The sequence below is a fragment of the Mesoplodon mirus genome (genome assembly GCF_964341445.2).
Source record: "Mesoplodon mirus genome assembly, chromosome: 18".
In the NCBI taxonomy this organism is placed as follows: domain Eukaryota; kingdom Metazoa; phylum Chordata; class Mammalia; order Artiodactyla; family Ziphiidae; genus Mesoplodon; species Mesoplodon mirus.
The window spans coordinates 62,694,123-62,708,527 of NC_138994.1; the positions used below are offsets into that span (position 1 = coordinate 62,694,123).

The 14,405-nt window shown below is 38.3% G+C and overlaps 2 protein-coding genes across 2 annotated transcripts in view; one reads left to right on the forward strand and one right to left on the reverse strand.

Annotated features, from left to right (window-relative positions):
• Positions 1-14,405, forward strand: part of TRIM37 (tripartite motif containing 37) — a 207,813-nt gene that overhangs the window by 144,189 nt on the left and 49,219 nt on the right. The gene's annotated exons all lie outside the window — the stretch shown is intronic.
• Positions 1-14,405, reverse strand: part of PPM1E (protein phosphatase, Mg2+/Mn2+ dependent 1E) — a 169,226-nt gene that overhangs the window by 16,564 nt on the left and 138,257 nt on the right. The window contains exons 2-3 of the mRNA XM_082603198.1: positions 7,972-8,090; positions 1,669-1,868 (exon numbers count right to left, since the gene is read on the reverse strand). Coding sequence (XP_082459324.1) covers positions 1,669-1,868; positions 7,972-8,090 — 319 coding nt within the window. The remainder of the gene's footprint in view (positions 1-1,668; positions 1,869-7,971; positions 8,091-14,405) is intronic.

Here is a 14,405-nt window from a genome sequence, read left to right on the forward strand (position 1 = left end):
GTAAGCCCATGTGCCATGACTACTGAGCCTGCACTCTAGAGCCCGCGAGCCACAACTACTGAAGGCTGTGAGCCTAGAGCCTGTGCTCCACAACAAGAGAAGCCACTGCAATGAGACGCCTGTGCACCGCAACGAAGAGTAGCCCCCGCTCGCCGCAACTAGAGAAAGCCCGTGTGCAGCAATGAAGACCCAATGCAGCCAAAATTAAATACATAAAATATTTTTTTTAAAAAAGTGAAATTATCAAATCAAAGGGTGTGAGGGGCTTCCCTGGTGGTGCAGTGGTTAAGAATCCGCCTGCCAATGCAGGGGACACGGGTTCGAGCCCTGGTCCTGGAAGATCCCACATGCCGTGGAGCAGCTAAGCCCGTGCGCCTAGAGCCTGTGCTCCGCAACAAGAGAAGCCACTGCAATGAGAAGCCCGCAAAGCCGGCAAACCAAAACGAACAGTAGCCCCCACTCGCCGCAACTAGAGAAAGCACATGCGCAGCAACGAAGACCCAATGCAGCCAAAAATAAATAAATAAAAAATTTTTAAAAGGGTGTGAAAATTTATAAGGTTCTAAATATGTGTTCCCAAATTGCCCTCAAGGTCTGTTTCACTACAGCAAAGTGCTCCTTTCTGAGTTAGGCCTTTGGGTTGATTTTTGAGGCAAAATGAAAACCAACCAGGTCAACAAACAGCCATGATGCCCTCAAACCTGAGTATAATCTTCAAGTGGGTGCAGTGATTTAAGGGCTGTTTATCACAGTGCAGCCTTTAGGGGTTACATTTGCATGGGTGTGGTATCAGCTGATCTTTCCTGTAACGTAAGCACCAATTAATTACCAGCCCACCATCGCTGCTTATCAGACCTTGACAGTCAGCTAAAATTTAAATTTAGCTGCTAAATGAAGGAAACAGTGTGCTTTGTATAAATCACTACATTGTAATTTTTAAGTTATGGACTTGAGTGAGGAAAAGCGGCAAGTGACAGGCATAGGAAACAAACCTACATCTGTTTGCATTAACATAATAGAAAAAAAAGAGGAAGATAACAAGAAAATGGTTATTAAGTTGACAAGCCTCATATGATCCAATCTGTCAGTCACAGAGATTCAAGAAATGTAATTCCAGCTACTTTCCTATCTCAGAAACCAAGATTTAAAAAGTAAAATCACATGAAATCAGAAAACTGTCTTAGTCTTAAATTTATTCTTTTATGTTTGTGTTTTGTGTTGCTTCAGAAACATAGTAATGTGGGAACTTAATAGACAACGTTTGATTATACTATAGAAATAGGTTCCTTTTAAAAACAGCTTTATTGAGATATAACAGCTTTCTTTTTTGTTTATATGTTTACAGAATGTCTCTGGAAGGTTACACAAGGTCTGGTAACTTTGCTTGCCTCTGTGGAGGGGATATGAAGTGTCTGAGAGACAAGGATAAGAGAGGGATTTTTATTTTCCAATTCTAAACCATGTGAATGCATTTCCTATTCAAAATAACGTAAAATAGCTCCTTTCCTTTCATCTAATGGAAGCAAATTTGTGCCACTTTGCCCTGAGTCCTATTCAAACCTATCAGAGATATTACTACAATATATTAGAAGTTCTCTTGGTAGAAAACAGGCCTGTGATGGTGTTTTGCTTTCCAAATCTCACTGACACTTCAGAAGTGCCCTTTACCTCTAGGTTGAAGAGCATATTAAAGTCAGGAATGCAGACGTGTTTGTCCTCCATTTTCCTGCGCATGTTTTTGATGGCATGGATTGATGTCTCATAATAAAGCTGGGGTCTCCTGCGGAGAGGGAAGTCTTTCACCCAGCTGCAGCAAATCTCGTGTAGTTTACTGAAGACAGAACGGGCCAATTTCACTGTCTCAATCTCTGTGAAAGAAACAGAAACCCCCAATGAAGAGCCTTGCAAAACTGCTTTTCACTTGCCTGCTTGGTAAAGACAAAGTAGGTCACCTTAGGGCTTTCCCGGTGGCGCAGTGGTTGAGAGTCCGCCTGCCGACGTAGGGGACGCGGGTTCGTGCCCCGGTCCGGGAAGATCCCACATGCCGCGCAGCGGCTGGGCCCGTGAGCCATGGCCGCTGAGCCTGCGCGTCCGGAGCCTGTGCTCCGCAACGGGAGAGGCCACAACAGTGAGAGGCCCGCGTACCGCAAAAAAAAAAAAAAAAAGAAGTAAGTCACCTTAGTCAAGCTCCTCCTTAATAGAAGAAATTCCTCCTTCTCAAGAGAAGTGAAATGTTGCTTCTGAAGAGAGAAAATGACAACCTATCTAGTAGAGAATCATCAGCCAGCAGCTGCCACTAAGATATCCTTGTGTCATGAGGAGAAAACCTCTGAGCGGGGCTGGATCTATTCCGAGGCTGGACTTCTTCCAGCCGGTGAAGTGCTCTGGCGACACCATCTAGTTCAGAGCACTTTTGTTTGGCTGCCAAGGTTATCATCTGGAAACCCAAGCCCCCTGTGCTTAGAAGAATGACTGAAATATGAACAGTGGTCATCCAACTAATTGGAACATGAAAGCCTTCTGAAAACAGATCATTTATTTATGAACAGCAGAAATAAGCAGAGTTTACTTTGATCACCATTTGTCTTAGTCTCTCTCTTTCTTCCTGACCTTTCCCTTTACCTCACTCCAGTTCCCTTACTTTTCTTTCCTGTAACTGATTATAATTCAGAACTAAATTATATATTTTTGTTACTTGATGTATTTTTAAATTAAAGTGGTAGGCAATAGCTTAAATAGCTTAACCAAGAGGTTAACAAACGAGTCTAAAACTTTGATATTTCTCTAAGGAAAACATGCTTACATTCTGTCTATGTGTATAACCCCAGATAGAAGAAAGGAGATCGCAGTCAGAGGACTCTTCACCCTAGACTATTAAGTCTACTACTTGACCCATTAAGCGGAGCAGACTAGCTCACTTCTGAGGCTCCCCTGCATCCCTCGGTGGATGGACAGATGTGTAAGCCTTTCAAGCAACACTGAATAGTACTGAAGAGATTGTATCTCACATCATCTCCACTCAAGCTGTCCTCTACTCAAATTGCAGCTGTTGAAATAACCAAGGGAAGATTAGGTTATCTCAGGCCGCTATTTTAGAGGGTCCCCCTATATCCCAAGTAAAAAAGTTTAGAATTCTCCAAAAAATAATTTTTTTTTTTACTTTACTAAATCAGATATAGCTTGACAGCCTGAGAAAATGTGTGCCAGATTGGCACACATGTTGCACATACCTCTTCTGGTCTAGAGCACAAATCTCAAAGAAGAGAGATTATGTGTTCTAGAATGGCCTGGGAACTTAGATTCCCATTTTTTTATTCTTTACCCTGCTGTTGCCTTAATCTGTAACTTTACCTGTTTTCTTATTCAGAATTCTTTCAGTGACTATATTCAGAAATCTGGTCTCAAGGTTTTTGTTGCTTTTTCTCATTAACATAGTACAGGATGGCAAACCATGTTTGTGACTTCATCCCCTTTGACATTTTTACATAACTGAAAGTCAAGGGTACATTTGAAAGAGAAAAGAAGTTCAAAGAGCAAGTACAACCTGAGGAGGTGTGTATAAGAGGGAAAAACTGAGGCCAGTAGACAACCCAACATTTTGATTGTTTTTAGCAACTCCAATCTTTTTGTTTGTTTGTTTAAAGCACCAGTTACCAGAGACTGTCTCTTTCAGCCAGCAATTACCTATTTGTATCTCCCCAACCCATCTGGTCTCTGCAACAGCATATTCCCCCAAATCCAGACCCTACATTTGGGTGTGCATTTGACTCAATCACAACAGAAGACTGCAAAACAATAACTGAATTCAGAAACTTTGAGGGAGCATGGGGTGGGGTGAAACAAATAACTTATACTAACTACCAGGATAGTTCCCAGATTCCCAGATAATAATATAAAACATTATATCATACTTTGGTTTGATTATTACTGTTTATATTACTCTTAGTATATATACCTCTACTGTCCAATCGGGTAGCTTACTAGCTACATGTGGCTATTTAACTTTAAATTAACTAAAATTACATAAAATTTAAAATTCAGTTTTTTAGTCACATTAGCTATATTTCAAGTACTCAGTAACTATATATGGCCACTGGCTACCACATTGGACGATGCAGGTAGAGAACATTTCCATCATTGTGCTGTCTACTGGACAGCCCTGGTATAGACAGATTAAATTGGTCAAGGGAAGCAATACCAGCTTTCTCTAATATTTAGTAAACCACTAGATCTGTCTTTGTTCACACCATCTATTATAGCTCTTACCACATTTTTAAACAATGGATAACATTTATTGACTATTTGCTACATTCTATGTCTCTGGAACATTTCACAAACAGGCAATACCATTCTCAATGAGTACTGCCTGTGAGTCTATGTGAGTCTATCTGTGAGTAAGCCTATCTGACTCACACCCATGCTGCACTTTTCCCAAATTAGATTGCAGATAGAGACTGTGTCTTAATTGTCCTGGATTAGTCATAGTACAGTACCTAGCAGATAGCAGGAGCTCATAAGATGTTGATTAAATAAATGAATAAGCAAACCTATATAAATAACCACTAAAATATTAAAATATTTGTATGCTTCTTGGTTGTTAATTCTTCTTCACTGATCTCTCCAACTGTTTCTACAATGATGCCATTCTTTAAAAATTACTATAACTTTATAATGTGCTTTAATATAAGGAGGACTAATTTTCCTATTATTCTTAACTTTAAAAGATGTCACTTGGGTAGTTTGACATGTTTATTCTTCCAGGTGAACTAATTATTTTGTCAAAGTTTGAGGGGGAACTATGTTGCCATTGTGTTTGGGATCATATTGAATTTACAGAGTTATTTGGGAAAAAACTGACTTCTTTTTCATATTAAGTCTTATTCAGGAACAAGTTATATTGTTTCATAAATTTAAATCCTTTTTATGTTGCTCAATAGAGTTTTAACATAGGTCCTTCTTATTTCTTACTGAATTTATTCCTAGTTATTTTATTTATTTGCTGCTCTGAGTCAGAACTTTGTTTTAATGTGCTATTTGCCACCTAGCAAACATTCCTCCTTCTGCCAGGAACATTTCCTTCTCCACTTTCAGTCCATGTGCATCTAGGGGTAAAACATTATTCAGGTCTAGCCAATTAGGGACCACATTCCTCTGGCCATAGTTATTCGTTCGGGAAAGGGAAATAACGCAAGCTGGGCTGATTACAATGAATCCTGTGATTTACGTAAGAGCAACTGAGTAAAGTTACTCTTATTTTCCTGCTCGTTTTGAACCTGGGCAGATGAAGACCTGGTGCTCCTAGCAGCCATTTTACCATCCCACAGAGCCTGAAAATAAAATCAAGATGAAAAAGAGTACAGCTGAGAGTTGGAGAAATGCCAGGTCTTTATGACATCATATGAAGCCTTGAATCTAGCTGTGTAGCCCTTACCTGAAATAATCTGTTTTGCTGAAGCCAGCAGTCACTTGCAACTAAAAAAATTCTTTAGTATATACTTTAAGCATACCTGCTAGATTTTTGGTTTGAGCCAAATTTGGTCCTACAATGTCCAAGATGTATCCATCTAGTTCTACTCTATTAAGTGTATTTTAAAAATTAGGAATGAATATTGAAGTTTATCAAATGCTTCTTTGGGCATCCTTAGAGATTATTCTGTTTTTTTCTTTTGACCTATTAATATACAAATTATGTAATATATGTCCCAATATTTTTGTTTTTTTCACTGCTGTTTCCCCAGGACAGTGCTAAGCTATAGTGAGCCCTCAATAAAATACTCATTAAAGGAATTGTTGTACTCAATATACAAATATTTCACTTAATATTTTTTACATTGATTACTAAGACTTATCTCTCATTCCTTATTTTAGTTTTGTCTTAGGCAAGTTTTGGTATCAGTGTTATGCTGTGCAAATTTTCCTTCTTTCCCTATGCAACTGGATAATTCATTTTAAAAAGCAATGGAATTATCTGTCTTTGTTTGAAAATGTTCACCTGTAGAATCACCTACTCCTTTTGTCCTTTTTGACAATCTTCTCCATTTCTTTCTTCTTAGGTAAAGTTTTGTTAACTTGTATATTTCTAGAAAATACCCAGGTTTTCAAATTTATTTTCACAAAGTTTTCATAATTTCTTTTAATATCCTCTGTATTAGTGATCATTTTCACCTTCTTGTTTTTAATTTTTACATTGGGATATTTTAAATTGATTTTAGGTTGTCTGGACAGGAGTTATGTCTGCCAACAGAAATGCAAGGTTGTTTAACAAACATTCTGTTAGGGATGACATAAACATGAAAAGAACTTTAAGGTAAGGATTTTTCTTCTTTAAGTCTGTTTCTGGAAACACCTAAGAGAAAAGTCAAAGGGCGTTTCAGTGGGGACTTCAGTGCCTTTAAGACAATGACAGCAGGCCTTATTCAGTCTGCTCATTCCCCACTCTGATGTATGGCCAAACACAATATGCCCTGTAGAGATTCTCCTCAGTGCAGTTCACACTGAGGGATTTGGGTTAAACAGATTAAGGACGTGCAAATAGTTTGGAACTATAATAGATCATTCTGAATCACAGCAGTGGCATGGAGACATTACTGGGTAGTCTCTTGGAAAAATATGAAATCTGAATGACCAATGATATCCACCAAAAGAAAAATCCTTAATTTCACTTTTGCTATCTTATGGGGGTTCAGAAAATTCTTCCGAAGTAGGCACATAGGGCAACACTTCCATCTTGCTACGTTAAGTATTCTCCTGCAGGAAGTGGTATAAGAACATCAGTATATAAATAATTGCTGCTTGAAATGGAAAAATAAAATTAAATTAAAAAGGGTGCGAAAAAGAGAAAATTGTCCAAAGTAGCAGTCCACCCCCTCACAGCTGTAAATTACTCATCAGTCGTTAATGTCACTGTACTGAGCTGGAGCTGAGTCAGCCATCACCCTGGCTGCAGTGAAGCAGAATTTAATCTCCCTCATCTTTTCATTATAGGGCTTTTACTTCATGCATCAGTACAAGAGGAAAGACCAATGCTTTGTAGCAGGAATTCCATCCAACTTGACTCTGGAACAGTTTGGTTCCAAGTGAATCAATTAGTCTCAGTAAAAACAAGCAGAGGAATTCCTTCTTTGCCAATTTTCTATCAAAAATTATCTAGAGAGATAAAGGAAGAATAGGAATGTTTATTTTTATATCTGCCTCACATTCTCTGGAATCTAGCTGTCCTGATTCATTAATATATGCTTTGTTCCTTCTGCACCATGTTTAAAGGCAAATGCTTAAAATAGAACAAACAGAGTGAAATATTAAAATTCCCAACAATTCTGAGTAGCCATTCCCTAATTTTTATAAAAATTGGTATTTTTTTAGTCTGTCAAATATGTCATTAATAAACAAGCCTTTGTTAATAAATAAAGCCTCATAATTTACCTGGAAAAAAGATGTACAATGATCCAGGCAATTAAATCACATGACATAATTGTCATAAAGAGCTTATTTACTTATTGGTAGATATAAAATTTAATATGATTAATAAGAAGTTCTGTTACAACTGATTTCTTGAATTTGTATATATGATTTTTTTACTTGACTTCTTAAAGACAAGCTGAAATTTGAAAACAGGTTTTGCTCAAACTCTCCTTGCCCTCACTTACTCATCTTTTCTGTTGTGGCTTCACATTCCTCATTTACTCTCTCCATTTATCTAGATATTATTTATGATAACATACTGTTATGATCATCTCTCACTCAAGTTACCTTCATATGGTTTCAAAATATGCCTGTATTTTTCCCTCTTTTCCCTACTTTTCTTGATTAGTTTGAAAAAATTTTTTTTGCTTTCTGTTCTCTTGCTACTGCTATAAAATCAACCAGTGGGTAAACATAATTAGATATAGTATTTTGTAGACATTCTCTGTGAATCACGACACAGGAGAAGATTTTAATATTTTAGAACAAATAATGCAGAAAAGTACTTACCCACAGTCCCTTCTGTGCCGTCGGTTTCCTTTGGAATATAATGTGCAGAGAGATCACTCTGCAGGACTTGGTCGGATGTGGCTCTGGCTAAAGCAGCAGCCAGAAAGGAAGGGCAGTTACTGAAAGAGAAAATGAAAGGTTGTTTCAGTCAGAATCAGGGACCATCACATTGTACATGATTACTAATGACTTAATTGTTAACATTGTCTCAAAACAAAATTATACCTTTAAACAATAGTCACTGCATATTTGTTGAGAGCAGATTATATGGTAGGCAGTCTGCCTAGGCACTGGGTATACACTGGTGAATCACACAGATATGGCCCCTGACCTGGGGAGGCTTACAATCTGGTTAGGGAGACATGATGAATAAGTAAACAGATAGGATATAACTGAAAATTGCGATACGTTTTATAAAGGCAACAAATAGTATAGAAAGTATTAAAGGGAAGTACCTGCTTAGAATAGTCAGGAATGCCATACCTCAACGGATGAGAAGGACGCAGTTATGTGGGAGCGGGAAGCTGGGGGAGAATACTCCAGACAGAGAAAACAGCATGTATACAGGCTCTTTCTGAAAGCTTGGTATGTTTGAGGAACCGGAAGAAGCCCAAAGAAGATAAAGTATAGTGGGTAAGGGGGAAAGTAGTGAGGAATAAGGTCAGAGGAACAGGAACAGGCCAGTTATATGGATCTTTTACTCAAAATGCAGGGGGAAGTAATTGAAGATTGTGAGCTAGACAGTGTCATAACCAGACATATTAATTAAAATATTACTTTGACTGCTGTGTCACAGAAAATTGGACGGCAGCAGGAATGAAGGAGGGTGACCAATAAGGAGACTGTTGTGATCCAGGTGAGATTAAGAAAAAAGTGATTTTGGAGAAAGAAAATATAGAACTTGCTGATTCCTGTATGTAGAGGTGAGAGACAGAAAAGAATGAGCCTGAGTCCTAGGTTTTGGTCTCAGCAACTCGGTGAATGGTGGCATCATTCACCTAGAGGGAGACACCAGGAAAAGACAGATTTGTGGAGGAAAAGGGTAAAGTAGAAAATAAGAATTCATTTTAGCCATGTTAAGTTGGAAAAATCTGTGAGATATCCTTGTGAAGGTGTCAGATGTCTAATTATATATTTTAGTGTGGAGCTCAGAGATGTTAGGAAATTTGGAAGTCATGAATGTATGGATAGTATTTAAAGCTATGGAAATAGAGGGGAATTCCCTGGTGGTCCAGTGGTTAGGACTCCACTGCAGGGGGCAGGGGTTCCATCCCTGGGGGGGGAACTAAGATCCCACAAGCTGCAAACCGTGGCCAAAAAAAAAAAATTTTTTTTTTTAACTATGGAAATAGATCACATAGAAAAAACATAAAAAGAGAACTACTATGGACCAGTGACTTCTATGTGCCTCCTATTTTCCCCCTTTTGGAATAGTAAGTACCTTCCCAACATACGCATTGTATGTTGGGTAGTAGTGGGGAAGGGGGTAGATAATATGCCTCTTTAGTCCCCAAGTTTTCAAATCAAATGGAACTATATTCAAGGAGTTGTCATCAAGAAATTATACCCAAGGAATCTCACCTGGACCTGACCTCACTGAGATCCTGAACCTCAAGCCTGAGCCTGATGCCATTAAGGGATGAAACTTTGGGAGACTTTGTGGGAAGGGTGAGTGATTTTTTTGCATGTGGGAAGGATGTGAATTGTGCGGCCAGAACAGACGGTGGCAGATTGTTTTTCTAAAAAAGGTCACAGCAATATTTCTGGTCCTACATGCTCTTTAAGAACTTTACCGTTCCAAATGAAGAGGCTGAATCTGTTTTCCCTTCTTTGAATGTGAATGAGACTTTGATGAAAAAAAAAAGTGGCAAGAGTGATGCTGTGTGACTTCTGGGATTTGGTCATAAAAGACTCCATGACTTCCCCTTGGCTTTCTCTTCTCTCTTCCTCTCTCTTCCTTCCTTTTCTCCTTCTCCTTCTCCTCCCCTTCCTCTGCCATTCCCCTCCCCCTGGGACACGGACAGGTTCATGTGGGTGTCAGCTGAGGCTCCCAGGCAATGGCTATTATCAACTGCTTGACATGTAATGGCAAAGGCCTTCAGATGATACCAGTCCTAGCCTGAGGCCCCAGACATCCTGGAACAGAGATAAGCTGACCCTGCTTTGCCCAGTCTTAATTCCTGGCCCAAAGAAACTATGAGCATCATAAATGATTGTTTTATGCCACTAAGTTCTGTGCTAATTTGTTACACAGCCATAATAACTGAAAACCCAACACTGAGAAGCTTGGTGGAAGATAAGGAACCTATAAATACTGAAAAGACACAGCAAGATAAGTAAAAGGTGAACCAAGAGAGTAGAATATTTGAAGAACAGAATGGTCAACTGTGTCAATACTACTGAGAAGTCAAACAAGATAAGGGAAAAATTAGATACTGAATTTAATAACATGTAAATAAATCATCACTGACTGGGTGCCAAGACAATTCAATGGGGGAAAAAAATAGTACTTTCTGCAAATGGTGCTGGGACAACTGGATATCCACACACAAAATAATCAAGTTAGTGTCTTTCCTTACACCATATACAAAAATTTACTCAAAATGGATCACAGACCTAATTATAAGAGCTAAAACTATAAAAATCTTAAAAGAAAACACAGCAGTAAAACCTCATGACCTTGGATTAGGCAATGGCTTTCCTAAGTATGACACCAAAAATACAAGCAGCAAAAGTAAAAAAGAGTTAAACTGAACTACATCAAAATTTAAAACTTTTATGCCGGACTTCCCTGGTGGCGCAGTGGTTGGGAATCTGCCTGCCAATGCTGGGGACACAAGTTCAAGTCCTGGTTGGGGAAGATCCCACATGCCGCGGAGCAGCTAAGCCTGTGCGTCACAACTACTGAGCCTGCGCTCTAGAGACTGTGAGCCCCAACTACTGAAGCCCGCGCGCTCTAGGGCCCGTGCGGCACAACAAGAGAAGCCACCGCAATGAGAAGCCTGTGTACCGCAACACAGAGTAGCCCCCGCTCGCCCCAACTAGAGAAAGTCCGCGTGCAGCAACAAAGACCCAATGCAGCCAAAAAATAAAATAAATAACACTATAGAAATATTAAAAAACAAAAAGAATTGTAATGGTAGTGGTAGTACTTGGGCATATAACCTAAAAGGATGGAGTGTTGTAGTCTGAGAACAGGATACTGGTGTGTATGAATTTGGAGCTGGTGCAATTTTTGTGATAACAAGGTTTAGGTGGGACCAAGAAAGTGAGTGGTTTAGAAAGATAAAATTAAAATGTTTACGTTCCAAGTCCCCAAGGCAAAATAAAAAACTTAGAAAATTCTGTTTATCTTATCATTCATCAGTATTCTTCAAATTGTAGATTATGATCCATTAGTGGGTAAATCAATTTATGAATTGTGAGCAGCATGTTTTTTAAAAAAAGGAAATAGAATAAGGTGCATGAGGTAAAGCTAAGTATTCTAGATATATATTAAGTAAGTATATACTGAATCCTGATTATGATGAAAAAATTTTGAAAGTTACTACCCTTTAACAATTATGAAATAAATTGATGGCGTCCCTTGAAATCCAAATGCTTTATAAACAATATTACCATTTCTCCTTTCATGCTAAGTTAACCGAATTTTTCTTGATGAGTCAAAATCTTCCTTCATAGACCCAAACTCTTTGTCAGCATTGCTTGTCTTTACCTTTCATCACGCTTTATTTTGATTAACTGGGCACATCCAGATATTTTGCCCAAGTGGACTTTTAGTATATAGTTATAACATTTACTTGGTTCCTTTGCTGTTTTAAAATTTATGTTTAAAAAAATCTGAAAACCTTTATTGCAACCTTGTTCCCAAGAGTTCCCCCCAGAAAGGATATCTTTTGTATAATTATTAAACTATCTGGATCTCGGTTCACCAAAGGTAAGAATGTGAAAACTTTAGAGAATAAGGCAAGAACCATTAGTCTCATTAATGTGTCATCTGCAATACATTTTTAGTCACAGATAATGTAATTTTTTACTTTTTGTCAGACAGAATGAAAATATTTTCAGTGAAGTAGGGGGGAGGATTAGCTGACGAATAGCTAGAGATAAAACATCAAGCTAGACACCTCACCCACATCAGTTATTCCTACATGTCAAAAAGCTACAACACTTAGCATGAATAAGTTCTTATGGTTTTGACTCTGATTGAAAGTGATTATTTCTGAAAAATCAGAATTGCAAATATATTTTAAAACATTCACATCAGAGAATATTTGATCAACTCAAATAAAAGCTTATCATTAAAGCTTGTCATTTCTAAGAGAACTACCGAGAGAAACTAACATGATAATAACATAGCAAACTGCTTTCTTTCATCATTTCTCATACAATACTTGAAAGATCCCTATACAGCAGGTTTTAGAGTTTTAAAGTTTGGCAAATGTATTACATAGCAAATATCAGAGGATGGCCAGTAATCAAGGCAATCTGGGGAACTGGGATTACAAATGTTACTATGTTGAGAGCATTGCTGAAGAAGAGTATGATTAGAAATTTTTTAACTTTTGCAGTATGTGTCATTTTGGGGGACTGGCTCTTTTAAAATCAAATTAATCTTGTTAAGGCCCTTCAAATATAGTCCAAGAACACTCTTTTGCTGTTTACTTATATTAACAGATATTTCTAAGTGCTTATTACCATTCCTATCTTCAAGCAATTCACATCCTGCAAACAAAAGGAAATACGTTTTCATACATACCAATTTGTTACTTTCTTGTTTTGGGAATACAAGTACAGACTTTATATAGTCATAGACAAAAATAAAATCTTTAGTTTATGTCTAAGTCATATATAACCTATATGCATAAACACCTTTTGAACAATGTTGAGATATCATTGGGGTCTGGTTAGTTTTAAATTTTATTTATTTATTTTTAATTAATTAATTAATTAATTTTTGGCTGTGTTGGGTCTTCATTCCTGCACGCGGGCTTTCTCTAGTTGCAGTGAGCGGGGGCTACTCTTCATTGAAGTGCGTGGGCTTCTCATTGCGGTGGCTTCTCTTGTTGTGGAGCATGGGCTCTAGGCGCGCAGGCTTCAATAGTTGTGACACACTGGCTTCAGTAGTTGTGGCTTGCAGGCTCTAGAGCGCAGGCTCAGTAGTTGTGGCACATGGGCTTAGTTGCTCCATGGCATGTGGGATCGAACCCATGTCCCCTGCATTGGCAGGCGGCTCTTAACTACTGCACCACCAGGGAATTCCCTGGTTAGTTTTAATTTTTAAATTTAGTCACATACATTAAAAAATTCCACTTCACGGGAATTCCCTGGTGGTCCCATGGTTGGGACTCCTTGCTCTCATTTCCGAGGGCCCAGGTGAGGGCCTGGGTTCAATCCCTGGTCAGGGAATTAGGATCCCACAAGCACACACACAAAAAAGAAAAAATATTCCACTTCATTAAAGCTATTTGTCAATGAATACATGAATGCATATTTGGATTTCTGTGTATACTGACTTTTTCAATGTTATGTATTGTGAAGCAGAAATCCAGCTCTATTAAACTTCATACACTGAACTCTGTAAACAAAGCACAGGGTCTTGCTTTAAGCTAACAATAGTTCTTCAGACACACAAAATAAAACTCAGATTCATAAATGTTCTGACTCTTCTTCCCTGCTGCTCATATTGGCTAGTGTCATCTTTATCCTCAGACTATTTATCTGAGTAGGTCAGTCTCGATTCCTCAATTCTATTTCAGAAATAACCACAACCCAAAACATGCTTGGTGGAAGATTTTGAATTATAAAAATACAGTTGTATCCTAGTGACCTTGAACAGTTCAGTACTTATCAATGTTTATATTATTTTATTTTAATCAGTATTTTCCTGAATTAGTCCTTTAAAAAGCCACACAGTATATCTGGGAGCAGTATTTAAGGATGAGGCGGATGTGAAATCATTGTTACAGACTGAAAGTTTGTCCCTCCCCCACCCAGATTCATATGTTGAAATTCTAATCCCCAATGTAATGGTATTTGGAGGTGGAACCTTCGGGAGGTAATTAGGGGATGAGGGTGGAGCCCTCATGAATGAGATTAGTGCCCTTATGAAAAAGAGACCCATGAGAGCTCCCTTGCCCCTTCCACCAGGTGAGGACACAAGGATAAGACAATTATCTATAAGCCAGAAAGCATGCCCTCACTAGATACCAAATCTGCCCGGGCTTTGATCTTGGACTTCCCAGCCTCCAGAAATGTAAGAAATAAATTTCTGTTGTTTATAAGCCTTCCAGTCTATGGTAATTTGTTAAAGCAGCCCAAATAGACTAAGACAATCATTATGGAACTACTCAAATCATTATCATAATTAGTGGAGCACAAAGAAGGAAAACTTCAGTACTGAGTATGTTCATGTCTTTTGCTCTAGATGAGCA